General features: G+C 41.6%; 1 protein-coding gene across 1 annotated transcript in view; it reads right to left on the reverse strand.

The window, feature by feature from the left end:
• The window catches only part of TTN (titin), a 468,699-nt gene that overhangs the window by 411,552 nt on the left and 29,990 nt on the right, over positions 1-27,157 (reverse strand). The window contains exons 4-6 of the mRNA XM_073306908.1: positions 24,174-24,282; positions 18,683-18,936; positions 3,576-3,695 (exon numbers count right to left, since the gene is read on the reverse strand). Coding sequence (XP_073163009.1) covers positions 3,576-3,695; positions 18,683-18,936; positions 24,174-24,282 — 483 coding nt within the window. The remainder of the gene's footprint in view (positions 1-3,575; positions 3,696-18,682; positions 18,937-24,173; positions 24,283-27,157) is intronic.

Raw genomic sequence — 27,157 nt, forward strand, 5'->3', positions numbered from 1 at the left:
ACTGAAGCAGTTAACTATAAATTATGGAAACAAATTGATGGTCTATTACCCATCAAGCTTAAAGAAGATATAACTCCAGCCATTCAGAAACCTGGTCAGTCTTCAATCACCCTGACATCTGCTGGGAGAGCAATATAGCAGTGCACAGAGAATCCAGAAAGTTTTTGGAGAGTGTTGAGGACAATTTCCTGGTACAAGTGCTGGAGGAACCAACTAGGGGCCATGCTCCTATTGACCTGCTGCTTACAAACAGGGAAGAATTGGTAGGGGAAGTAGAAGTGGGTGGCAACCTAGGCAGCAGTGACCATGAAATGGTTCAGGATCCTCACAAAAGGAAAAAAGGAGAGTAGCAAAATATGGACCCTGGACTTCAGAAAAGCAGACTTTGATTCCCTTAGGGAACTGATGGGCAGGATCCCCTGGGAGGCTAATATGAGGGGGAAAGGAGTCCAGAAGAGCTGGCTGTATTTTAAAGAAGCCTTACTGAGGGTGCAGGAACAAACCATCCCGATGTGCAGAAAGAATAGCAAATATGTCAGGCAACCAGCTTGGCTTAACAGTGAAATCTTCTGTGAGCTTAAACTCAAAAAGGAAGCTTACAAGAAGTGGAAATTTGAACAGATGACTAGGGAGGAGTATAAAAATATTGCTAGAGCATGCAGGGGAAGGCCAAGTCACAATTGGAGTTGCAGCTAGCAAGGGATGTGAAGGGTAACAAGAAGGGTTTCTACAGGTATGTTAGCAACAAGGAGGTGGTCAGGAAAAGTGTCGGGACCCTTACTGAATGGGGGAGACAAACTAGTGACACATGATGTGAAAAAAGCTGAAGTACTCAATGCTTTTTTTGCCTCGGTCTTCACAGACAAGGTCAGCTCCCAGACTGCTGCACTGGGACACACAGTATAGGGAGGAGGTGAGCATCCGTAAGTGGTGAAAGAACAGGTTAAGGACTATTTAGAAAAGCTGGACGTGCACACGTCCATGGGTCCAGATCTAATGCACCCAAGGGTTCTGAGAGAGTTGGCTGATGTGATTGCAGAGCCATTGGCCATTATCTCTGAAAACTCATGGCGATTGGGGGAGGTCCTGGACAATTGGAAAAAAGCAAATATAGTACCCATATTTTTAAAAGGGAAGAAAGAGAATCTGGGGAACTACAGACCAGTCAGCCTCACTTCAGTCCCCAGCAAAATCATGGAGCATGTCCTCAAGGAATCCATTTTGAAGCACTTGGAGGAGAGGAAGGTGATCAGGAACAGTCAACATGGATTCACCAAGGGCAAGTCATGCCTGACCAACCTGATTGCCTTCTATGATGAGATAACTGGCTCTGTGGATACGGGGAAAGTGGTGGATGTGATATATCTTGACTTTAGCAAAGCTTTTGATACGGTCTCCCACAGGATTCTTGCCAGCAAATTAAAGAAGCATGGATTGGATGAATGAACTATAAGGTGGATAGAAAGCTGGCTAGATTGTCGGGCTCAGTGGGAACTGATCAACGACTATGTCTAGTTGGCAGCCAGTATCAAGGGGAGTGCCCCAGGGGTTGGTCCTGGAACTGGTTTTGTTCAACATCTTTATTAATGGACTGCACCCTCAGCAAATTTGCAAATGACACTAAGCTGGGGCGAGAGGTAGATACACTGGAGGGCAGGGATAGGGTCCAGAGGGACCTAGACAAATTGGAGGATTGGGCCAAAAGAAATCTGATGAGGTTCAACAAAGACAAGTGCGGAGTCCTGCACTTAGGAAGGAAGTATCCTATGCACCACTACAGGCTGGGGACCGACTGGCTAAGCAGCAGTTCTGCAGAAAAGGACCTGGGGATTACAGTGGATGAGAAAGCTGGATATGAGTCAGCAGTGTGCCCTCGCTGCCAATGCCGACAGCATATTGGGCTGTATTAGTAGGAGCATTGCCAGCAGATGGAGGGAAGTGATTATTCCCCTCTATTCAGCACTGGTGAGGCCACACCTGGAGTATTGCGTCCAGTTTTGGTCCCCCCACTACAAAAAGGATGAGGACAAATTGGAGAGAGTCTAGCGGAGGACAACAAAAATTATTAGGGGGCTGGGGCACATGACTTATGAGGAGAGGCTGAGGGAAATGGGGTTATTTAGTCTGCAGAAGAGAAGAGTGAGGGGAGATTTGATAGCAGCCTTCATCTATGTGAAGGGGGGTTCCAAAGAGGATGGAGATCAGCTGTTCTCAGTGGTGGCAGATGACAGAACAAGAAGAAGTGGTCTCAAGTTGAATTGTGGGAGGTCTAGGTTGGATATTAGAATAATAGAATATCAGGGTTGGAAGGGACCTCAGGAGGTCATCTAGTCCAACCCCCTGCTCAAAGCAGGACCAATCCCTAACTAAATCATCCCAGCCAGGGCTTTGTCAAGCCTGACCTTAAAAACCTCTAAGGAAGGAGATTCCACCACCTCCCTAGGTAACTCATTCCGGTGTTTCACCACCCTCCCAGTGAAAAAGTTTTTCCTAATTTCCAACCTAAACCTCCCCCACTGCAACTTGAGACCATTACTCCTTGTTCTGTCATCTGTTACCACTGAACAGTCTAAATAGTCTATTAGGAAACACTATTTCACTAGCAGGGTGGTGAAGCATTGGAATGGGTTACCTAGGGAGGTGGTGGAATCTCCATTCTTAGAGGTTTTTAAGGCCCAGCTTCACAACGCCCTGGCTAGGATGATTTAATTGGTATTGGTCCTGCTTTGAGCAGGGGATTGGACTAGATGACCTCCCGAGGTCTCTTTCAACCCTAATATTCTATGATCCTAAGTTCAGTCACCTTTCAAAAACTTACATTTTTATATGAACAAAGGTCTTGAGCACAAAACAGGCCTGCCCCGTGAGACAAGTTCTCTGAATGCAACCAGTCTAAAATGGCACACCGAGCAATTTTCACTATATTGTACCAACACTTTAGAGAACTATTACATTTATATCAAAATTAAGTAACTGCAAGAGAGTTCTAATATTTATGCGCTCTTTCTTTACATTTCTACACATTTCTTTTTCATATCAACATAATCTTTAACCCTACCCTCATCATTTATGCAGCAGAGGAATAAAATTGTCCCATCATGTTATTTCAGACATATTGCTACAAATTCCTGTTGAAACCTACGTTATACCCACTTTGTTGCCAAGTGATCTGCAGATTTCAGTGACAAAGCGTTACAGTAATAGTGACTGGCCACCTATGTTTACCATTATCAAAACTCTCCCAAATTGTTTAACTACTTCCCTCAAGCCCTTGCAATGTTGTTTTTATTTCTAAATGACTCATCTATTTATTTGGCAACTATATTGAAGGGTGGTAGATAAACAAAATGTACAATTACTTTATATTATCATGAATATAGGAAAAAGCTATGGTGAGAAAAACGGTACCAAGAACATTGTGTGTGTAATACTAGCTGTATTTAAAATAAAACTTTTCTTTCTCATATACACAAACATATAGACTGTACACATATATTCTGTGTGTGTGTGTGTGTATATATATATATAAAAATATAAATGTTAGTTTTTTCGTTTAATATTTTCATATTTCTTACCTTAGCTTTGAATTCCATTTCCTTGTGCTCATGAAGTAGCTCTTCGTTTTCTGTTAAAGATGAGCCTAGATTTTGCTTATGTAGATAATCACTGATATCTTTCCTGTACCAAGATGTTACCTAGATAAAAAACAAAAATGAGATTTCCAAGAGTTGAGAAGAGTTTTAAAGGTTGAGAAATAATTGTCCAACCTTTTAGGTGTATTAAGTGAACCAATTTAGTCTTTCAAACAAGCCCCAATTTTAGATACATAGCACTGTGTTTTCATGTTTTAATTCAGAAGTTCATATACCTATATGAAATAGATCATGGGTCAAAGTGCACATATATGGGAATATATGTAACAAAACAAGACTTGTTTTCCATAAAGTATGTCAAATGATTTATCAATCCGTACAGTGGGTGAGACTGAAGGAAAAGAAAAATCAGGTAGTAGTAACATGTGGAAAAAGACATACATAGTCTAAAATGGTAAAGAAATCATACATTTTTCCTAGGAAAAATGCTTTCATGTATAGCAGGTGACTATAAATTTGAGCATATTTACAATGACGCATAAAAAGCAATGACTAGATGACCTGATAGATCTTTTCTAACTATAACTTCAATAATTCAATGAAGCTACTGTACTGCATTATAGAGTAATCTTTTGTATTCCAAAAAATAATTACAGCTTGCTGGATTGACTGTAACAAGAATATTCAGCAAACAAATGCAGTAGTTAATGTATCTCATAAATTGCCCAGAATGACTTGCATCTACTTCTTCTGGATTCACAGTAGGTACTTTATACATTCCTTGTAAACAACACATGGGAAAGATCCCTGAGTGAAGCTTTGCATTTTAAAATAGTACTGGGAATCAGTTAGTACCTACGAGACTTGCTCCAATCTTTTCCAAGTCTTGCAAAGCCACCACCATATTCTATCTATCACATTTAAAACTCCTTTGTACAATAGGAAGAATGTAGACTTGAGAGCATGTCTCTAAGAATTTCCTGAGATCTGCTTCGGCAGAGGCCTTTTTAAAATTTTATTTTATTCTGTATTTTTCTAAAAACCAAAAGAACTTTTATAACAAAAAATGCTTTCAACACATCTGAAATAATACAGTGGGCAAATTACCTAAGGAATTCAATGGAGCTAGGAAAGTAAACAGATTATTAATGTAATTAAATTTTAATTTGATGGCAGAGTCTCAAAACCGTTTTCTAAAGTGCCTCTAAGTTATTTATTTATTTATTGACATACAGGGGTCCTCGTTTTTTTGAACACTATGCTGGTGATACAAGTTACAAACAAAAGCACATGGGAGTTTTGTATGTGCACTGCTTCAAAAAAATACAATTCATAAAATAATTCTCTTTTAATTATTTGAACAAAAACCAAGGCAGTGTAAAGTGAGAATGACTGTCACAAAAGCCATTCACATTTGGGAACGCACATGATATTTTCAATTTCAAGGGAGGATGAGCTTTCACAAGCTCTCATTCTCAGTGCAAGGTTTGTGGTAGAGGTGGACCCAAGTCACAAAGTTCAGATTGACACTTTGATCAGCATTAGAGGCATTTGGACCAGGCCCATCTCTGGAATACAGCATGACACTGGTTAGTTTGTCCTCCCAAAAATGGGGTTAGAGTTGTACAAGTCACCCTTTGATGAAGACAGACCTATAAGGAGGAAAGTTGATTATGTAGAACGAAGAGATGAGTGGAAGCCCAATGGAGTCTTGGAGTAACGTTGACATATCTGATCGAATCAAATCAAATTTAAAACGTAGGGATCAGACCAAAATTTTGAACCATGAAGCCTTTCCTTTCCTTATCCCCCCAAACAAACACTTCCCAATGCAAAATTATGAAAACATTTATACTGGAATAAGACGTACAAAACATGTACTTCGCATCTATGGAAATGAAATTGAAAGTGTATGCTACAGGGGAAAGAAGAATTTCCCTGTCAATTGAGGCAATTTTCTTTTCTATGGAAAATACTGGCTGTTTGCCAAAACAAACTCATGCTTCTATAGACTTGAGCAGAGGAGTAATAAAACCTTTACCTCTGTTACAGTAAGAAGCTCACCCCTTAGCCACTTGGCAATGTCTATTTTAATTATGAAGAGTATAAGCAGTTGGGGTTTAAGTACTGCAGATGTCAATGAGTGATATTAGCAGTGTAAGATCAACTCTTATGCAAGAGCTATCTTTGGTGTTTTTTAAGACAGAAGCCCACAGAATTCTACTTTTTCAGAAATTTCTTTTTGGTAAGCTTTTATTTTTTGTGCACAAGCTACAGGGCATGTTGATTGCCTGATAAACAAAACCACTAATTTTTTTTAAACCCTGAGTGCATGACTGCCTTACAGCATGCTATTGACCACAATATTTGCTGTAAATTACCCATGAAAGTAAGAATTAAAGGCATTCCTGTCGGTACCTGGAAACTGTTATAAGTTAAAATATGGTCATTGCAGAGTTATCTTAAGCACTTCCATGAGCGTTATCCCTAACCTTCACCCATCCACCCACAAAAACATCTCATCCAAGTTTAGTGGTGCTTTAAACCCAGGATAGCTGGCTTGGCTGGGGCCATAGGCTAAAATCCAAATGGGGCTTTCACTTGGGATGGAAATCTGCCCACTTTGCAATGAGGACACAGACCAAACCACTCAAGTGTAGACAGTCCTCCAAGTACCTCCCCACAATTCCCTCCTTGTGCCCAGGACAGACAAATGCTCCCACGAGTCACTGGGAAAGCATCACAGAGTGGCTCAGTTTGCTACAGGGTAAAGAACCATGGGACATGCCCCCAGAAGTCTTAGTGACACAGATGAGCACAGCACTAGTAAGGATATAATATCAGGTAAGGCTTTGCCATGTGGCTGCTCACACCTGGGCTAGGCTAATCCAGCTGTTCAGACTTAGGTACCAATCACCTGAGTTAACCCTGTAGTGAAGATAAAGATTGGAGACAAATAGAAAATATGTGAACAGGGAGGAGATTAGCTAGTTTTCTGTAACTGTCTGAAGAAAAACATGAAAGAGTGCTTTTGTTGAACAATATGAGCTTTATACGCTGGGACACCAACAAAAATATACTGTTAGAATAATACCACTGTAGTTATACCAGTATAACTGTAGCGATGTAATTATAGCGGTACAGTTCTGCCAGACAATTTCCCCATGTAGATAAGCCCTAAAATAGTGCCAGCTAGAACAGGCGTTGTCAAACTGTGTCCAAAAAGGGCTTTTAGGAAGATCACACGGTGCCTGGACTTTCCCTGATACAAGTGTAAATGCACTGGGGGTCCATGATGTTTTCAACAATTAGAGAAGGGGTTCATGGCATCAGACAATTTGAAAGCCAGTGAACTAGAACAGTACTGATTTTCACTTCATTGGAGTTTTGCAACAGGACAATTTTGCCAATACTGACCGTAAATAAATAAATGTGATTGATTTTGTTCCATTATTCCACTTCTGCAAAACATCCTCTCTCTCCTATAACATAAAGAGCTGACTTGTTAAAATGAAAAGAAAAACTATTTTCAGGTGGGTCCTACCTGTTTGATTTCAAATAGAATAAGGAATCCAGCAGAGGGACACACAAGACCTAGAGCTCTTAGCTAAGAAGTTCTGAGCTTCACTCCTGGTTCTGATACTGACTCTTCTGTCATCCCCAAGTCTGCCTGTATTTCCCCTTCTCTAACGGGAAGACAACCTGTCTTGCTGTCTCTCACAGGAGTGTTGGCAGGGTTTATTAGTTAATGTTTGAAGATGAAAAGTCCTGTGTATTATTACTACTGATCCCAGTCAGATGATGATATGCAAAAAATAAAAATTGGTCTAGAATACAAGCTTCATTTTCATCAGTGATGGATCCATGAAAGGGGTGTTCTTGCATGAAACGTTTGCGTATGCATGAGTATGATCTCCTACAATTTAGTGCACTTCTTGGGAATCTGTCATTATACTCAAGGAACTGAGGCACAGAGAGTTTAAGTGACTTTCCGAGGTCACACATGTCTGATGAAGCAGGGAATTTACCCCAGGTCTAATTCCTAAGCTATCACCTTTACCTTGGGACCAGCCTTCCCCTCTGAATTTGGACGGGGTATCTAATAATTGTCTGGCTGTTCGGCTTTGCAGCTGCAAACCAACAGTAGCTATTTTTTCCATATAAATGTAAATTGATTTTTGGTACAGGTGCCAAAGGAAGACACTTGCTCTGATCCTGCTCTGATTTGAGTCCATGGGAGCTTTGCCATTCACTTCAGTGGAGGTGGGAGGAAGTCTGTTGTTGCCAAATCACATGTTTAATGCAAATGTATGGTACAGACATGCAGTAGTGACATTTAATCAGAATTTAAATAAGAAAAAACAAAGACGGGACAGGGCAGAAGCATAAAGGGGTTCTGCTCGGATTTTATCAACAAAAGGGATTTTTTTTAAAAAGATGCTTAATTTTAAGACGAAATTATTTGATGTCACCATTCTTCTTTGTTACTCTGCAGCACTTCAGAAAAGTAATATTGTTAAGGAATTTCATTCCACGTTTGTGGGGTTTCTTTTGTTTGGATGGCAGAGACACTAAACCTCAATGCTGCAGTGCACTGTGGCTGCTAGTGGCTTGTCACATAACTGTTGCGAAGGACCATAAAAAGATTGCAGCAATCAAAACCTAAAATCTGATCAACACACTAGTTGCTAAAAGTAATTCAAGTTATATATATTGTAAAGGTCCTGTTGTTTCCTGAACAGTGTGTGGAATCTTCATTTGACTCTGCAGGCAAAAGTTCAATGTGTTTTTCTGACCAACAAAATGTTGCACATTTTAGTGCACAGTTTGATATTCTAAATTCAGAAGTTAACTATCAGCTAATGAGAAGAGCCTTTGACATTCTGAAGTGAACATTTCCAAACTTTTGTGTAAATTTTATAAATATTGACTCAAGTAGCCTACCTAGTCTCATGGTGCTGCTCTTACAAGAATATGATAATTCTCAAGAAGATCTATGCGTGTATGCAGAGCTCTGGGGTTACTCTGAAAAGGTCTCAGAGTTTGGTTTGGATTCAAACCCTTCCTATGCAAAGGACTGAGATCTGGAGTTAGTATTGCATAGATCCATGTTGCAGTCACAGTAAGGGGGACTAAACCACCAGTAGAAGAACAAATGACATCACAGGAGATGAGACAATTATAAATACACCAGTGTGTGTGTGTGTGTGTGTGTGTGTGTGTGTGTGTGTGTGTGTGTGTGTGTGTGTGTGTGTGTGTGTGTGTGTGTGTGTGAGAGAGAGAGAGAGAGAGAGAGAGAGAGAGAGAGAGAGAGAGAAATCCTGGCCCCAATTAAGTCAATCAGAAAACTCCTATTAACTTCAATCGGGCCAAGATTTCACCCCAGGTAGCTCACAAAGGATCATTTTAAACAAATCTGACTAAACAGATTTTAATAATTTAATTATGTTCAGGTCTATATATTCCTGCACTCAGGGTAAAAAGTAATCAATTTTTCATTTTTATGAAAACCATTTACAGAAGGCGCAGGGAGCACATCTGAAGACATATGAAGGTCCACTCAGGAATTTTATGCACATTTTTAATTGCTTATGAATGAGGTGAAAATGTCTAGGTTTGTCTCCAACCTGCCAATGTTGAAACTCAGTGTTTTTCCTTCACTCTAGTGGGCAGCAGCAGCAGAGAGCATAGGGGAGACAGCTTTCGGAAAATCAGAAAAGAGCCTATCAGGAGCACACAGATTGTTTAGACAGTTCTTCCATAAATCCAAGCAGTTCTGGTGCATTAGTCACCGTTGGAGATTCCCAGTTGTACTTGTGCATGCTGACATTCAGGGTTTGCTCAGCTTGTACTCTGCCTGATACTAAAAATGGAAACCCCTGTGCCTATATTTGAAATCAGCTTCCAAACACAGCTATGGCCCCAAACTGTATCGTGAGGACAGTAATGGTGAAATCGCTCCCCCAGTCTTGCATGCTGAACATCTTTCAGTAAAAAAGAACATACAGCTATTAGCCCAGCCCACTATGTAAAGATCAGCAGGAGAAAACATTCATTCAGGTAAAGATCCCACAACAGAACCTTTAAATGACTGCACTACTCTCCCTATTTTTACATCAATTAAATTGCTAGTAAATGAAATCCAGAACCAAGGGGTGACAGGGCTGTTAGTCCTACCTTCTTAATGACACAAGAACCAAAAACTACCGGTGGTTAATGTTTTTCCTTTAAAAAGAAGGATCATTTCATGATTTTCTGTGTGTCTGCATGGACTTCAGATGAGGGTGTGCTATGCTGTCCCACAAATCTGACGTAGCTCTTATCTCTGCCCTTGACGCAAACTTTTACCCAGGGACCATGAATAGCTTAAGTTTAATTTATTTGTTTGTCTCATATATGCATGATTGGCACAATTGAGAAAAATTACATTCCTAAATCTTCTCGCCGAGAAAATTAATTATGCACAAAATAGCCCAATCTGCCTCTGATTTTCATTAATGAAGGAGATTATCAGCAAAATAAGATGCTGCTGTTTCTGAAAGGAAGGTCAGCTCTTTAAATGTAAAACAAGGTACATTTTTACATATTGAAAATACTGATAAAGAAAAATATGTTATGATTATGCTTATCAGACCATCACATTCCAATTAGAGGCAGAACGAAGGTGCTGCATTTTTAGTTCTTTGGGGCAATATATTGTGATCTTTACATTTGCTTAGTTTCTCTTTCAAAAACCAGATCAGGGAGACTTCTGTGCTTTATACTTATCCTTTGAAAAACACAGGCAGTATTAATGGTAAAAATCTACTCTCACATCTTCACAGCAGAGCTTGACTCCAATATGCTGCTCTCCCTAAGTCTCCCAAACTTCCATTAGCGTCAATGAGAGTTCAATAGGCTGCTCTCCTTAGATGTGTAGAACTCCACTTGACACTAATGGGAGTTCAGCACACACAGGGAGAGCAAAATATTAGGCTTCAGATTTGCCGTTAGGCTATGAGAACCAGTACTTAAAAATGCATATGTATAAGTCTAAAAAAAGATACTTTGTCACAAAGTTTCTACTAGTTCATTTTCCAGAGTATTTATTGTTCTATAATTGTGCATGAATGTTATGTAAAGTGCCTGACTGACACCTGTCAGGTCCATAGTTAGAACCGTATTGCAAGGACTTGACTCTGCCAGCTAGTCTGCATCAACCTTGGACCACAGCTGGGCATGAGAAAGCAGGTCAACAATCAGATTAAAATGACCCGATGTCCTGATATTATTGGGATCATTCCAATATTATCAGGATCATCCCAATATTAGGGGCTTTGTCTGACATAGGCACCTCTTGTAGCCTATTACCCCCTCTCCTGTACCATTTTTTCACACTTGTTATCTGGTCACCCTAAACCAGGTAGTAAAGATTTTCCAGATGTTCCCAAACTGGGCTGGATTCAACTTGGCACCCTGTAAGTGAAAGATAATTGTCCTTTAATGTTTAGGGCAACTAGAAATCTGTGTTAAGTTTTACCAAATTTTCATTCTCCCCCACCCCCGAGGTCTTGGGGAGATTCTGTAGTACGGTTTTAAATCAAATTCATTCAAAGTATTTCCCCCTTCCTTACCCAACCTAAGATAGCAAAGTATTTTGCAGAGATTCTTCTGTTTTGCACTCCTCTCCCTACTTGTAAGTTATTGAAATAGCTGGATAAAGCTGGGATGACCACGTAGTTGATGAAAGCATCACAGCTAGGAGTACTAACTCCTGGTACTTCCAAGCTTTGAAGGAGGATTTAGAGAAGGACCCTTCTTCTTGGAAAGTGAACTTTGTGATAAGATACATTTCCAACCGACTTGGCTAAATTTGTTTTGAAACTTCAGTTGTAGCCACTGAGAATTTATCACAGATACTGAGAATTGAAATAACATTACTTTTTAAGGTATGTTCTTTTGCTGGACAGATCCTGGTGATATAGACAAAGCAGCAGCCAAAGCAGAATTGAATAGCATCATGCCTCTCAAGTGTTAGACGATATTTCATGATTTTCATAGTAAAGGCTGTGGCCTCTTATTTAGCAGTTTCTCTTTTTACAGTATCTTGGTTAAAAAAGGGGATTTGTTCCAAGCGATCACTCTATAGCCACAGGCTGGGAAGATAACACTTCCATAGGAACACAGGATTTTTCATAGAGGATAGTTATCCATCTAGCCATGATGATACCAATAAATCCAGTTTTGCCTCTGGCAATTACTAATACTTGATGCTTCAGAATAAGATTAGCAGCTCCCTAGAGTACCTAGTCAGCTGTAAAATGTTTTACTTGGGGGATCATATACAGACTATGCAAAAAAAGGTAGAGCTGGTTTTGATGTATAAGGTACATAGCCCTGCAGAATCAATATTATAGGCAGAGCTGGAGTGCATAGCACTGCCTACAATTAAGGTTGCCCAACACCTTCCATTAACTTTAAACATTTAGACTGCAATTCTGATGAGTGCCTGGCTCGGCTGAATTTTTAGGAAATTTTCAGTTTAAAGGGCTTAGCTATTTCTGAGAGTTTGTCTACATGGTTTTTTTGTTTTGTTTCGGTGGATTAGGTCTGGGTGCACTAATAGTTGCAGAATAACGATTTCAAGATAATTGCATCCATATGGCTGCTTTTACCTACTTCCCACTGAATCAGAGTGTATACCTGGAACTGACTTCTTTTGGAATATGCACTAAGCATTCTTGGCTGGGATCCCATGGTGTTTTGTCCCACTATTGGGCTCTGTGCATTCTAGGATTATTATTATTTTTCTTTTTGGTGGTGGTGTACTGTAAGATACCTACTGTAAGCTCCCAGAATTCTGGGACTTGGGGGTCACAGTAGCAAATTCTCATGATTCCTCTCCTGTGATCTTATAATTCATTTGTATTTTGCAAGCAGGGCCAACTACAAAACTGCTGTCAGCCAGCCTGGAGGGAATTCTGCTTTGTGCCATGGTCCAGGCACTCGTTAATACACAGAGGCAGCTGCACATGTATATGCGATCACATACCTGGGTCCTTTTGGAAGCCAGCCACTGCACTGTCAACCTAATTTCATTAAAGGAGGAGGAAGAAATCAAGCAGCTAATTGTAGAAAAACTTTGCCTGGAGCAGCTTCACTTGACTGAGTGCCATTTCTGGACTCATGAAAGCAGCATTGACTGGTGGAAATGGATAGGGATGTAGTCCTGGGATGACCTGCAGTTGAGGAAGAATTTCTGGGTGACAAAGGGCACTTTCCTAGAGTTCTACGCTGAACTTATCCTCAGGGTACCAACATGCGAGCTTCCTTCAGAGTGGAGAAGCATGTGGCCATCACCATTTGGAAACTTGCCAACTCAGATTGCTACCAGTCAGTAAGCAAGCAATTAGGTGTTGGTAGATCAACTGTCCGGGCTGTTGTCATGGAGCAGTGTGCTGCTACAAAGATGCTGCTAGCATGGGTCAATGTTTGGCAAAGCACAGGAGGCTATTGGTGGATTTGCATGGCTGGAATTTCCAAATTGTATAGGAGGCATTGATGAAACCCATGTGCCTATTCTTTACCCCCACCTCAGGCCTCAGAGTTCATGAGCAGAAAGGGGTGCATCTCCAGGGAGCTCCAAGGCTTAGAACAGAGGTTCTCAAACTGTGGCTCGTGAACCACCCATGGTCCATGAGCTCCATTCAGGTGGTGCGGGGATAGTTCCCTCTAAAGAGTGCACTTGGGCTGCACCCTAGCAGGTGTGGCTCCACTAATTAGGTGCCTGGACTCTGGAGAAGACGCACGGTGAGGTGGTGGCCTTGGGGGTGGGGGGATAGGGAGTAGGTGGGGGCAGGCAGTAGTGTGAGAAGAGGGGGTGGTGGGAATTTGGGATGTGCAGGGCTGTGGCAGCCAGAGAAAGAAGTGACTTTCCCCAGCTCCAGGGCTAGGGCTGCAGCTGCTGGGGAGAGATGGCCCTCCTTCCCAGCCTCAGCTGTGTGGCTGCTGTGGCTGGGGAGAGATCCCCCTCTTTCCTAGCCCAAGCTTGGGGGCTGCGGTGTGGGGGGAGAGAGGAAGAGACAGCCCAGCTCGGGGCTGCTGTGGCGGGGGAAAGAGGGCACATCCATCGCATTCGAAAGGTAAGACTAAAGATATTAAAATATGACTTGTGTGCTTTTATTTGTAGAACAAAAACACATTAATTATTAAGGTTTTTTTAATCTAGCGCTTTTATCCAAAGTGCTTTACAATAGGTAGCTAACAGTACAAACAACGTTTGGAAAGATCATTAAGTGGTCCACCGAGACCCTCAGCAATTTTCAAGCGGTCCATGAATAAAAAGTTTAAGAACCACTGGCCTAGAAAATTCATCAGTGTTAATGTGGGGTGGTCTTGAAAAGGTCCAAGTTTCTAGGATCTTTTGAAACTCACATCTGTTGTCTTTAATAAAATATGGAAATTTTGCTCCCATGGCTACTATGGATATAAATGGTAGTGTCATTCTTCTGGTCATTCTAGGAGACCCAGCTTACTGTCTGCTTCCCTGGCTTATGAAGCCATTTACTTGACACTTGGACAAGAGGAGGACCTGTTCAACTACATACCCTGAGAAGCTGTAGAATGACAGTGGAGTATGCATTTGTAAGGGACAGGAGTTACCTCATGATGAGGCTGGAGGCTGCTGAGAAATATCTACCTCATGGGATAACTTCTTGTTGTATTTTGCACAACTTCTGTGAGCACCTCATCAGTGGGTAGAGGGCAGAAGTGAAGAGACTTTCTGAATGCTGTGATCAGCCAGAAAGGCTTCCTCTGAAAACTGCAGCAAATCTTCAGGGCCATAGGATCAGGATCCCCCATGCTCCTACTTTGAAGCTAAAGGCTGAAATGTGTCAATGTAATTTGATTACACATTGTAACAGAGTTTCTTTACTCTAGGTGTATGAATTTAGTGAAACAGAAGTGTATTTTGCTTTTTAAAAATGCTTTGTGCAATGATTTTTTGGAGAGGACATTTTATTTGGTCTCTGGGACATGTATTTTATGAAACTCTGGTGAGTCTTGTCAAAAATAACCTGTATTGATCAAATCAGTCCAATATAAAAATCATGGATTGAACAAAACTGTACAAATTTTTATTCACTGTTACATAAACTAGTGCAAATGTCAGACGAGATTACAATGAAGATTTGGGCCCATGCCATATAGCGTGGAGTACACATATATGTGCTGTACTAGTCACAAGCATGTGTACATGCAAGATTTCTGACGGTTGCCTCTGTACGGAGATGTAGAATAGTGCCAGAAGAAACTATAGTTTGTATTGTATTGTATTATTGTAGGGATGAAGGAGGGATCCCAGAATTCACTGTCTTCAGAGAACTACCCGTAGCAGGAGCATTAAGAATGTACTGCTGCTCCCAGTATCCATTGTTCTCCATGGGCTACAGGACATGGCTTGAGTGGACATACTATGTCAAAACAACAGTCCATCTAGCCCACTATCCTATCTACTGACAGTGGTCGGTGCCAGATACTTCAGGGAGAATGAACAGAACAGGGCACTTGGGGTTGTGGTGCTGTGGCAGAACATTGTCCCAAAATGTTCTCCATCAAGACAGTCTGGTTTTGCATCGGCTTCAGGGGCAGTTTCTGCATGTCCATGTCTGTGTTCTTCTGTCTCTCCACAAAGAGAATTTCCCTCCACTCCTCTCTCTTTTTATCCCTCTTCTGGATGCTGTCACAAGGTCCCCAAACATTTCATCTTTGGTCTTCCTTTTCCTGCCCTGGAGATTAGTCAAGTGCTCTGCAGTTAAAGGTTCTGTTCTTGGTGGCTGCAGGTTGTCACGTAAAGAAGCCGGGGTAGCTGACAAACAGAAAAGGCAGTTATTGAAGTAATTCAGGTCTCGAGGGCAGCAATGATGAAATTACTCTTTCCTCAGTTTTGAAATTCCATTCCTATAATCTCTTCCCAGTCTGGGGGCAACTTGCAAATGTTAAGACGTTTCCACATTACTTCCCCTTTGCCTAGGAACCCTGTTCTAATCCAAGGCTGCTGACATGGTGCATGGCTGGTGACTGGCAGCAGGGTTTGGAGGTTTAGGCTTGGGCTTCACCTGAGTTAGGGGTAGGCAGCAGGATTTGGGGGGTTGGATGGGCTGGAGGGTTTGAGAGGTAGGTGGGTGGGTAAGGGTTTGCTGGGGGGCAGGTTAGTAATTGCATGGACAACTCTGCAGGCAGTCCTTACATTGGAAGATGTTCCTCTGATCTGAGTCACCAAGAGGCAGTCAAATGGCTTATTCAAAAGGGCAACGGACAGACGGAAGATATGCAGTGATGTTATTCACCAGAATGGTCCCTCCAGAAGTGCTGCAGGACGGGAAGGGTCACTCTACTTATAAAGGTAGCCCTGAGAAGGCTGCTATGTCTTGCAGTGTTTGTGCCAAAATAAAGCATTATCTTTGCCTTAAATTCTGTTTTCTGTTACCTGCACTCGATACACAAAATGCACAGCTAAATAAGTACCGCTCTGCTGTATATTTTCTGAACCTGAGGGCTTAATGTTGTTGCGACTCTGATTACAACTAGCTGAGTGCCTTACAATCTCTGTGATTTAGTGTCTCTGTCTTTGGGAAATATACCTCATAAAATGCTAAGACAGAGGAAAGCTCAGGGCATTGTGAAGCGAAGTATTTTTTATATTATATTATTTTTTCTGTAGCTGGTGTTTCAGTAAACATGGCTATATTACAAGGTTGTTTTACAAAACCATTGTGGCACAACTGCTTTCATCAAGGCAATGGAGGTGAAATGTCCTATCCCCCACCCATGGTGGTCAATGGGGAAAAGAAGGGAGAGGGAGGTTGGAGGGTAGATGCCGGCATGCTGGAGGGCTGTGGGAAATGAAAATATCAGGGAACCAACCCCTGCAGAGCTGGAATCCCCCATGTGGCCACCATCTTGAGCATGCTGGGAGCCAGGGTAAAGCTGAGCAGGCTCGGAAAGGCTCCTAGCTCACATTTGCCCAAAATGCCCATGTCCATCAGGCACTTGGACCAAGCATCTGGTAAAATCACTTATACAGTTTTATAGTAATGTAGCACATAATACTTACTGGCAGAGGTCCCCTTCTCAGCACTATCATGCTGGGAGTCCATCTGGGTTTCAGGTGCTGTTTGTTTCTCTGGGTCTGGCTTCAGCTCTTAGATTTCCCCTGGCCTTCACGGGAAATCTCCTCCTCAGAGTCCTGGTCGGGGTCCTCCTTGAGGCTTTCAGCACTTTCCACAACATACGGGGGCTCGGTGGTGGCCTTCCTGGCAAAAATCCAACCCAGCTCCTCAAAGTCGTGGAGCCCTGCCAGAGGTCCTGTTTCTGCCCTTGGTCTTTTTTGTAAGCCTGCCAAAGGTCCTTTCCTTGGCAATGGCATTGAGCTGTACCCTGAGAGTGATACAGCCATACACTTTGCTATATGCTCATGTACTTGTGCATTTTGGCAGCTGCTGTTAAGACAGGAGTGGACCATCTACTCTCCCTAGATAGCAAGGAAACCCATGACCTCTGCGCCGCAGCACCACCAGGCATGGCTGCTACAATGCTGATTACACAGAAAAGGATATACAGCTCCAGTACCGTGTAATTGCAAATAAGGATCTCCTAGTTGTGAGCCAGCATTTAAACAGGGCGGAAACGTCTGGCCAACATGACCCCAGAGCACTAGAGGGCACACAGGTAAACAGACAGGGCAGTCCTAGTGTGAAGCAATGCAGTTTGGGATACAAGTGGGAGGACTGAAAAGTTAATCCGAAATACAGATGCTTCCTTTTTCTGTACAAACTCATTCTGAAATGAACCTAATCCATTTTCAAAGTGGATTATCCAATTCGCACTAATTGGCCACTTGATTCAGAAAAAGAGTCACACTGTGTGAATGCGAGCCCATTTTAACTGGAAAAAAATGCAGTTAGTGTGAGATAAACCCCACTGTGTAGACAAGCCCAGGAAACTTTTTTTGCCCATGTTTAAAAAAATGTCGTATAACTGTTTTATTGAGAAGCTCTATCACCTCTGTACTTTGGAGAAAGGGTTTGAAATTTGGCAGGGAGCTTGCTCTGGTATCAAGGATGTGTTGTTTGCTTTTCCTATGAAAATTCACCCAAATTTGACCAAGTTCAGAGCCTTTAAAAAACTCAACTTGCACATATTAAGTAGAGACTTGTTAGAGTTTGGCAGCCACATTGCCCAAAGATTCCATCCTCACTGAGCACACTCCACCCCAGTGATGCAGGAGTTGAGCAGGACTTGCCCCTGCCTGATTTGAATGCAAAGGGGTGGGAGGATAGAAACAGAAGTGGGGAGGAAGCCGAGGAGGCAGGTTGAGCAGAAAGGGGGGGCTTGGGTATATATAGACACAGAGGGGGAGGAGGGCAAGAACTGGTGTGTGTGTGTGGCGGGGAAGTTGGATAGGAGCAGAGGGGGATGGAAATAGGAGCTGGGGGTGGGTTGACTGCAAGAGAAGGGAAAGGGACAGGCAGCGTGCACAGAGGCAGAAGAGAACCACTAGAACACATTCCCCTCCAGAAGCTGGCACTGAACTGAGGAGTCCTGAGTCTCTGTATTCCTCTGCTTTTAGCAAATAGCTGTGAAACCACTGGCAAAGTATCTCTTTCTCCTTCTATTGACTGCTCCACAAAGAAGATGATAGTCTACTGCAGCCACCAGTTGCTCCATTAACTCATGTGACAAAGGTAAGTGCAGTGAAGCTAATGGTCTGAACCCTGCAGATAACCCATGTGTGTAGGGGTCAATATGATTCCATATGATAGGATTTCTGTGGGAGAGTTCAGGTTTTTTTAACTTAGAAAATTACATTAAAAAAAAAACTACATTAAAAGAACAGAAAGGTTGCAAAATCAAGCTGCCAAAAGTTAGGGAAAGGCCAGAAATAAGGTTGTGTAGGGAGACATGCTTAAAATTTAAATCAAAGTAAACAAATCAGTGTACCAAACTATCATCCAAATACACTGTAACCCCTTCTCCTGTAACTCTCCCCACCACATATAACAGTTTCCTGATTTTACTGTGGCTGGCCTAAGTGTTGGATATCATACCTGGTTTTCTTGGTGATGCCAATGACAAATTTGCAGAACCTGCTCTAGTCCTTGGCATTGCTGCTTCAGATATTTGTCCAGTTGTCTTCTCCTGTCTTGTAGCAGTTCAAGGAGACTGTCAATTTTCAAGCAGCTGCTGTGTGCTCCTTGAATCAACTCAGGGTTTACATTAGGCCCATCAGATTTGAATTCTTCTATGAATTCAGTCAGCTCGTGGCTTTTGTTTAAAAGAGCCAGTGACTTTTCCAAGAGCTCTGTAAGAATAAGATTACTCATGAAAAAACATGCTAATTTTTATTAATATACTCAATCTATAACTCATCTTTTAGCATATTTAAATATATATATTTAAATACTGGAAAAATGGTAAGTGATCAATATGGCTTCATCAAGCGCTCTTTAACTGAAAATCAGAAAGGAATCCTACAAAAAGTGGAATCATGGACAAATTGCTGACAATAAGTACAAAAGAATAGCATAAGCATATACAGACAAAATCAGAAAGGTGAAGGCAAAAATGAGTTACACCTAGCCAGGAACATAAAAGGCAATAATAGGAGGTTCTATAAATACTTCAGGAACTGGAGAAAGATGAAGGAAAGTGTACTCTACTTCACAGGGAAGGAGAGCTAATAACATATGATATCAATAAGGGTGAGGCATTTAATGCCTGTTTTGCTTCAGTCTTCACTAAAAAGGTAAACTGTGACCAGATGACCAACACAATTAATATTAATAATAAGGAGGAAAGAATAAAAGCCACAATAGGGAAAGGATGTTTAGATAAGTTAGATGTATTCAAGTCAGCAGGGCCTGATAAAATTCACTGTAGGGTACCTAAGAAACTAGCTGAAGCAACCTTGGAACCACTAGCGATTATCTTTGATAACTCATGAAGGACAGGTGAGTTCCAGGGGACTGGAGAAGGGCCAACATTTAAAAAGGAGGAAAAGGAAGACCCAGGGAATATTAGACTAGTTAGAGTAACTTTAATTGTGGAAAGATACTGGAACAAGCAATTTGTAAGCACCTAGAGGATAATAGGGTGGTAAGTAACCGTCAACATGGATTTGTCAAGAACAAATCATGCCAAACCAATCTAATTTCCTCTTTGACCGGGTTACTGAGCTAATGGATAGCAGCAGATTTGATGTATCTTGATTTTAGTAAAGCTTTCAATATAGTCCTGCATGACATCCTCATAAGCAAACTAAGGAAATGTGATCTAGATTAAATTAGATTGAAAAACCATACATTAAGAATAGTTATCAATGGTTCGCTGTCCAACGGGAGTGTGTATCTGTCCTGGGTCTGGAACTACTAAATATTTTCAGTAATGATTTGGATAATGGAGTGGAGAATATTCTTATAAAATTTGTGGATGACACCGGGCTGGGAGGGGTTGCTACCGATTTGGAGGATAGGATTAAAATGCAAAGTGACCTTGGCAAATTGGAGAATTGGTCTGAAATCAACAAGATTAAATTAAATAAAGATAAGTGAAAAATACTACACTCAAGAAGGAAAAAAATGTACAACTACAAAATGGGGAATAACTAGTTAGGCTGAAAAGGATTTGGGGGTTAACAATGTGATGCAATTGCAAAAAAGGCTAATATTCTGAGATGTATATACAGGCATGTCATATGTAAGACAAGGGAGGTAATTGTCCCACTCTACTCAGCACAGGGATCATCTAGGTATACTTGGTCCTGCCTCAGCTCAGAGAGCTGAGCTAGATGACCTCTTGAGGTCCATTCTAACCCTACATCTCCATCTCTCTCAGCACCTTCTGGAAGTCACCGCCTTTTATTGCTTTCATAGGGGCTGGGGGGGGGCGCGGAACGTACATTCGTATTTTTCTCTCTGTGTGTGTATTAGAATAAGAATGAGAGGGAATATATATGTGTGTGTATGTATATGTGAATACACCCCCCATATTAATGCAATAAAAGGTGGTGACTTCCAGAAAGTGCAATGTGCAAAGAAATACTCTTCCAAGGAACGTGAGGGAGGCCTCATAAGTAGATTAGACAAAGTGCTAGCAAACATATCATGAGGAACAATAAGTTATTAATTCCATAGGTGACATTCTCTGTACTGATTGATGATATGAAAGCTGACCTGCAAACTCAACAGTGGCACAGTTTTCTCGAGGTTTAGTTCCTTTTATTTCATTTGCACTAAGAGGTTTCTGCAGACCACTGCAAAGCAGAACAGTAACTGCCTACCTTGCTTTCTCTGTGGACCAGAAGCCTCTAGATGTTCTGGTCTTCTGTACAAAACCCAAGTAAAGGGCTTTGTATGCAATAACGATACAGATGTTTGGGAAGGACAGAATCCTTCCTGTGATTGGGAGCACCTCTACTACCTAGCTCCAACTGCTATTCTAGTCCATATGGACTATACGTAGCTGGAGTTGCTGCTCATCGATGCCCTCCACCAACACACATGGCAGGTTGGATCAACATACTTCACTGACTCACAAGCTGCATTTCTGCTATTGTCCAGTAGCACGAGATCCCTTAGCAGATGTTTCAATGAGGAGAGGACTAGGGCTTTAGGTTTTTTTGGAATAAAGGTATTTCCAGGAGGGATTTGAAGGAGATAGTGATGTGGTGACTGAGGAAAGGAGTCTTAAGCATGCAATAAGGTGTGTAGATGAGAATTGCAAAAGTACCTGCAGGGGGTAGTTATGCATAGAGCTTGTGAAAAACAGAAAGTGAGAGTTCAGAGCATGAATGGAGACAAGAGCAGAGATGGACAGAAGTCGGACTATGCAGGGCCTCGTAGTCAAGGACAGGAAGCTTGAATTTGATGTAGTGCATATGGGGAAGCCAGCACAGGGGTTTGGAATGTGTCTGAACAAAGTGACAGGCTAAGTATTATGGAAATGATTTTGTTGTCACTAATATGGGTGTATTTGAGGGGGACTCAGTGAGAGTCCAGTTCCTCAGGGTAGAGGTGGTGAGAGAAATACTCAGGCATTTCCAAGGCCAATCATAGTTAGCTATGAAGAAGCTCCACTCTCTAGCTGAGCCCAAAGAACCTTCAGTATAAGCACTAGAACTGTCTGGAAACAAATTCCCAATCCAATGGAAAACTCTAAAAAAAAATCAGAATTCTCCATTGAATGTAAATTCCAAAATTTTATTTTGAAAACAGGTGAAATGACACTTTATTTTGACCTTTTCAAAATCTTTCTGAGGCTCCCTGAGCTGTCTGGAGCCCCAGGAGTCCACTAGAAGGATTGCCCCAGTGTCTGGGAGTCTGGAAATTCTGGCAGGCCACCTGAGAGGCCTCCAAGGGTCTGGGAGCCTGTAAATTCGGGCTGCCAAGCCATCAGGAAACCTGCCTTGTTTCTATCTGTATTTCACTGAAATCATCACATACCTGTGGAGCGTTTTGATTTAGGCCAATTAGCATTTTCCAACAGAAAGATGTTCCATCAGAAAATTTCCAACCAGCCCCAATAAGCATCTGAACAAGTCTGAAACAATCCATCTAGCAGAGGACAGTAGTACACAAAACGTTTATTACAAGATGACATCCTGCACAAGCTGTCCTAGGTCTGCTACTACTTTTGGATGAAGTGACCAACCCTTTGTTTCTTAGGTTTCTCCATAAACGTTAGAATAAAAACTTGGAATTTAACAGGGATAATTCTAAAGCAAAGTCACTCATTTCCCCACCCCCAATCAGGTGCACTCCCAGCACACAGCTAAGTTTCCTTTTTAAACTTAAAGACACTTGTCACCATAGCCTGGTAGTTCCAACACTTTGTAAAGAAGGTCATTCTTTCCAGCAACTTTACTGCTGAGTAAGTAGGCTGTGCCTTTCTCATAGAGACAAATATAAACATGATTTTCATTAATTATATGATCATTTATCCTCCAAATTCTTAGCACTTTGGAAAGATATAAACAAAGAAGAAAGGGAGCATTTGCTACCTCTTCTATCCCTCTAGGTAAGAGTCATGCTTCTCAAGCCTATCTTTCCTCTGGCAAACAATTTCATTTGATTGTTTCAATTATGGACCCTCTTGTCAGCAATGACAATCAATCACTGTCAGGTATTCCAAGCTAAAATTGCTGTGTGATGAGCACTTCAGCCCAATAAAGATTGAATTGGGACCACCAAGCCCATATTAAAGTTACCTGAGCTCCATTCACTACAGTCTCTTGAGTAGAATTGCATCTGATTCAGAGTGCCAGCATTTGAAGCAGCTAGATTTCTTATATGATGCAAAAATGTTCAAGTTGCTACTCTACTACTGAACAATCAACTACAGTTTATATTTTCTGCCAGTTGTTAGGTTTCCTATAACAGGTTTCCATTAACATTTAGTTAAAATTACACGGCTGGAGTGTATGGATTTGTGAAAAAAAAAACAGATTTATGAGGGATTACAGTCTTTTACAATAGATTGCAATTGTACTTAGTTGTGCAAAGAGATTGCTTCTGAGATGGTGGGAAGGCACCTGCCCCCCACTTTTAAAAGATTAGTGTGTTGGCATGGCAGAAAATGCTTCATACAAAGACCTTGATTTTAACATTAATGACCCATCTGCTGCATTTCTTGTAAAAATTTGTCTAGTATCGAGAAGAAAACATAGATGTGCAACTGAGAGATACATGAGGTATTGTGGGAGGTGAAGTGGGTGGAAGACTTTATTTCCTGGCTGCGATCTGACTGCCTGCAACTTCACTTTAGGCTGTTAATGGAACCTCCCTGCACATGGTGACAAGACAATTCAGCAGGGGAGTTATACAGAGGGCAGCTCTACAAAGCCAGAAGCAGACATCAGGGAAGCCAGTACAGACAGCTGGAGTCTGAGGTTGTCTCGAGGCCAGCAGTAGCTCATTTCCCCGCCCACTCCACTCCTCTTACCCCATACACTTCCAAAAAGCTCAACTGTTATGTAGGAGCCTGCATATGTCACACACTCTTCCACCGTGTGCACGCCCAAGAGGCTGTGGGATTGCTATGAGAGATTGGCACCAATGCAATACCCCTGCCCCAAGCTTCGAGAATAGCTCAACCCTGGGGCACAGGATTATAGCAGGCCAGCTGGTAGCCACCGAGAATGCTCCCACCTCCACTTTCACCCCACAGGAAAAGGCAGCTGGACGAAGTAGTAGTGTGGGGAAGCCAGGAGGGGGAAGAGTTAGAGGAGCCAGGAGAAGTAATGGAAACAATAGGGAGGCAGCAGAGGGGAGAAGAGAGAGAGCTGGAACAGTTGTTTAGGGAACCATTATTAATTAACAGTGCTTGGCAGATCAGTATTTAGCAGGTATGACGTTGCCGAGCACTGAGCAATACTCTCCCTCTGAGCTCTCTTTGCAATTAAAGAAACTGCCATAGCAAACATGATTTCATAAAAGAAGAATTTATTTGGGGAAACCAAAAATATGCTTCAAAGCCTAGAAATTCAACCGACTAACCATGTGACTGTGAGCTATTGGCCAAAGAAAGGAACCCGTGCCTTACCTTTCGTGTGCTGCTCATGCTGATGAAGGAGCTTTTCCAAAGACTCAGTGTTCTCAAACTCCTGGGCATTCTGAAGGAAATCCTCCACTTGGTCAATTTTAATAGCAAACTGCATTAGGAATACAAAGAGAGAAAAAGCATAATACAACAATCCTTAAAGCCCAGTATGTTACAGTACATCTAACCTATGCCTCTGGGGACAACTTCTCAGACTAGCAAAGAACGGTATCAAATATTTCTGATGACTTTCAATTACAACTTCCCAGTATAAATTTTTGGGAGCAGCTGTTTGTCCTCTGTTTTCATGAGGTTCTGATTTGAATCGATCCCTTGTCTTGTTGGATATTTTCTGATGGGATTGTGATTACAGTTTGTCTTTTTATGAGGCTTTGCTTCTCTCCTATGGTCTCTTGGCCTCCAAGTCCATTGATAAAGTGCTCTTAAAGGCCCGCGTGAATTTTAAAGATTTTTTTTAAAAATCCTCCTAATCAAATATTGAATGAAGCTTTCCCCGTCACAATCAATTTTTATCCAAGGCTCCCCTCCAGATCCTCTCTGGCATATTAAAATCCAAATTCCAGCCATCTTTGGGGAAAACTTTGGAGGCAGAAACAATCTTCAATCTGATTTTTTGAAGATAAAAATTGGTAGTCAATTTAAACCCACTAATGTTATTGTAAAACATTAATAAGCAAATTACAGTGAGGTCATAGCACCATGATTGTTAAGGTTGAGACTAGCTTACTGCTTAACAGCTGGTTTTTCTAAGTGCTCTAAAATCCAAATACTTTCTCAGATTGTCCTGAAAATTGCTGGGTCTCCTGGGGCTGCAGGGTAGAGTTAATGGTCCAAATCTGAGGTTATTTGATCTAGGGGTTCTGGAGATAGAGCCACCTATTATGATGTCAACATTTTACAGTTCTTATAACTTTTTGTACACAGTTGGGACTCAAACTATAGCTCTGAACTTCTCTAAACTGGAATCACCTGCTTAGGACTGATCTCAGCTATAGGAAGCCATATTTATTTAGAGTAAAAGTTGGAATGACAATGTGGCTCAAGCCAAGCTGACAAGGCATAGAAACTGATGATGTTTGCTTTAAGTCTGTATTTTTTGGGTTTTGTATAGGTGCCTTTGATGTTCTGGAAGGGTACGAGGCACTGCTGGTCAACCTTAACTGTGCATTAGCAAAGATCTGTGACAGTGAATTAATATTACAGCTTACATCAAGTTATTCTTTTGGCTAATTGTATCCTCTATTTCTGGTGTCATACTGTTCCTTCGGTGGGATAAATGCTTAGTTGTAATTATTAGAGCCATTACTAGACCCTGACTCGGAACACCCCTGAACTTTGGATCAGCATCCAAACCCAGACCAGAATCTGAATTCTGCAGATGACTTCTATCCTTATAAGTGTGACCAGCACCCCAGACCTGAGCACATCAAACACTGGGTTGTTCAAAATCTAGACTTGAATTTTGCAGCTTTGTGCCATCTCTAGTAACTGGATTGCTAAATTAAGGAAGACCAAATCATTAAAGTTCGCACTTGGACTTCAGTGTTATCAAGAATATGATGAAATTAGAAAAGAAGGTGAAAATTAAACTCCCTGCTTTGCTTGCCTATTCTCACATTCTACCCTTTTACTCATGATCTTTATGCTACACAACAAATCCATTATGCTTCAACATTTGGGATCTGAATTTGATTTTCATTAAAGAATATCCTTGATATAATGTTTGTGCTTTATCATAATAAAGCAAAGATTTCACAGAATTGCATGTTGTCAAGAAAAACATTTCAAAACTAGGTTTCAGAGTAACAGCCGTGTTAGTCTGTATTTGCAAAAAGAAAAGGAGTACTTGTGGCACTTTAGAGACTAACCAATTTATTTGAGCATAAGCTGTAGCTCACAAAAGCTCATGCTCAAATAAATTGGTTAGTCTCTAAGGTGCCACAAGTCCTCCTTTTCCGATTTCAAAAATAAAAGTCTAGTATTGTCATTTAAGTCTATAAGACAATTGATATTTGTGTCTAACTTAGGCATGACTAAACATAATGGGCCAGACTTTGGCCCTGCTCCAGTTGCTTTATATTGTTCCCATGGCACAGAGCAGCCTAAAAGGCAGCTCAACCAGTCCGTTAAGGATTTCCCCTGCATTGGGGAACACTATAGAGGCAGTAAGTTACCATAGTGGCTCCTATACCAATCTCTTCCTGGCTCCTTGATGTTAGGACTTGACCTGGGCATCTCTGCATCTGGCTGATCCCTGGCTGCTGGAATAGCTTGTGGATACTACTGGGAATCAGCAGAGTTTGCCTCAGCCCTGCTGCTGTTCTAATTTCTACCAGGCATCAGGACAGTACAGAATCAGCCTCAGGATCTGGGGTCCAAGAAGGCGGATTAAAACAACCCTTTGTCTCCCACTCTTGGTCTTGTGCCACATGTAAACTTTTTGAAACAAAGGCTTGAAAGTCCTATGTAATTGTGCACTCAACTTTTGGAGCAAATCCAGCCCACTCCTCTGCAAATGCAAAGGCAAGGGATAGTTGAATTCAGTGGGCTGTGCAGGGAGTGTGTATACCCCTGGGTTCGGGGTCCCACCCTGCATGAGCTGCCTGTGCAGAAGTGAGTAGGGGTGGGATGTACAGGGGCATGGGCAGGCTGGGAGAGGGATAAGACTGGGAAAATTGTTGCTAATCTCCTATCTTCCAGGAGTTGGATGCTGGTTTTGTGCGGCTGTGCATGCTTTTTGCATGCTTGTGCATGTGGTTCTTATATTTGTCTGTGCTCAGATGGCTAGACAGTCAACTGTCTTATTTGCAAGCACAACTATGATAACTACACACACATTTTAATACACAGCCTTGAGTCCTGGGTTTAAGAATTTGGCCCCCAAAGAGTCAAATAATTTGAATCTTAGATCTATTGGGTTATGTCCATGCCCAGTGCAGTATATAGGTACAGCCTAATTTTGAATG

The sequence above is a fragment of the Lepidochelys kempii genome, chromosome 11 (genome assembly GCF_965140265.1).
Source record: "Lepidochelys kempii isolate rLepKem1 chromosome 11, rLepKem1.hap2, whole genome shotgun sequence".
Lineage (NCBI taxonomy): Eukaryota > Metazoa > Chordata > Testudines > Cheloniidae > Lepidochelys > Lepidochelys kempii.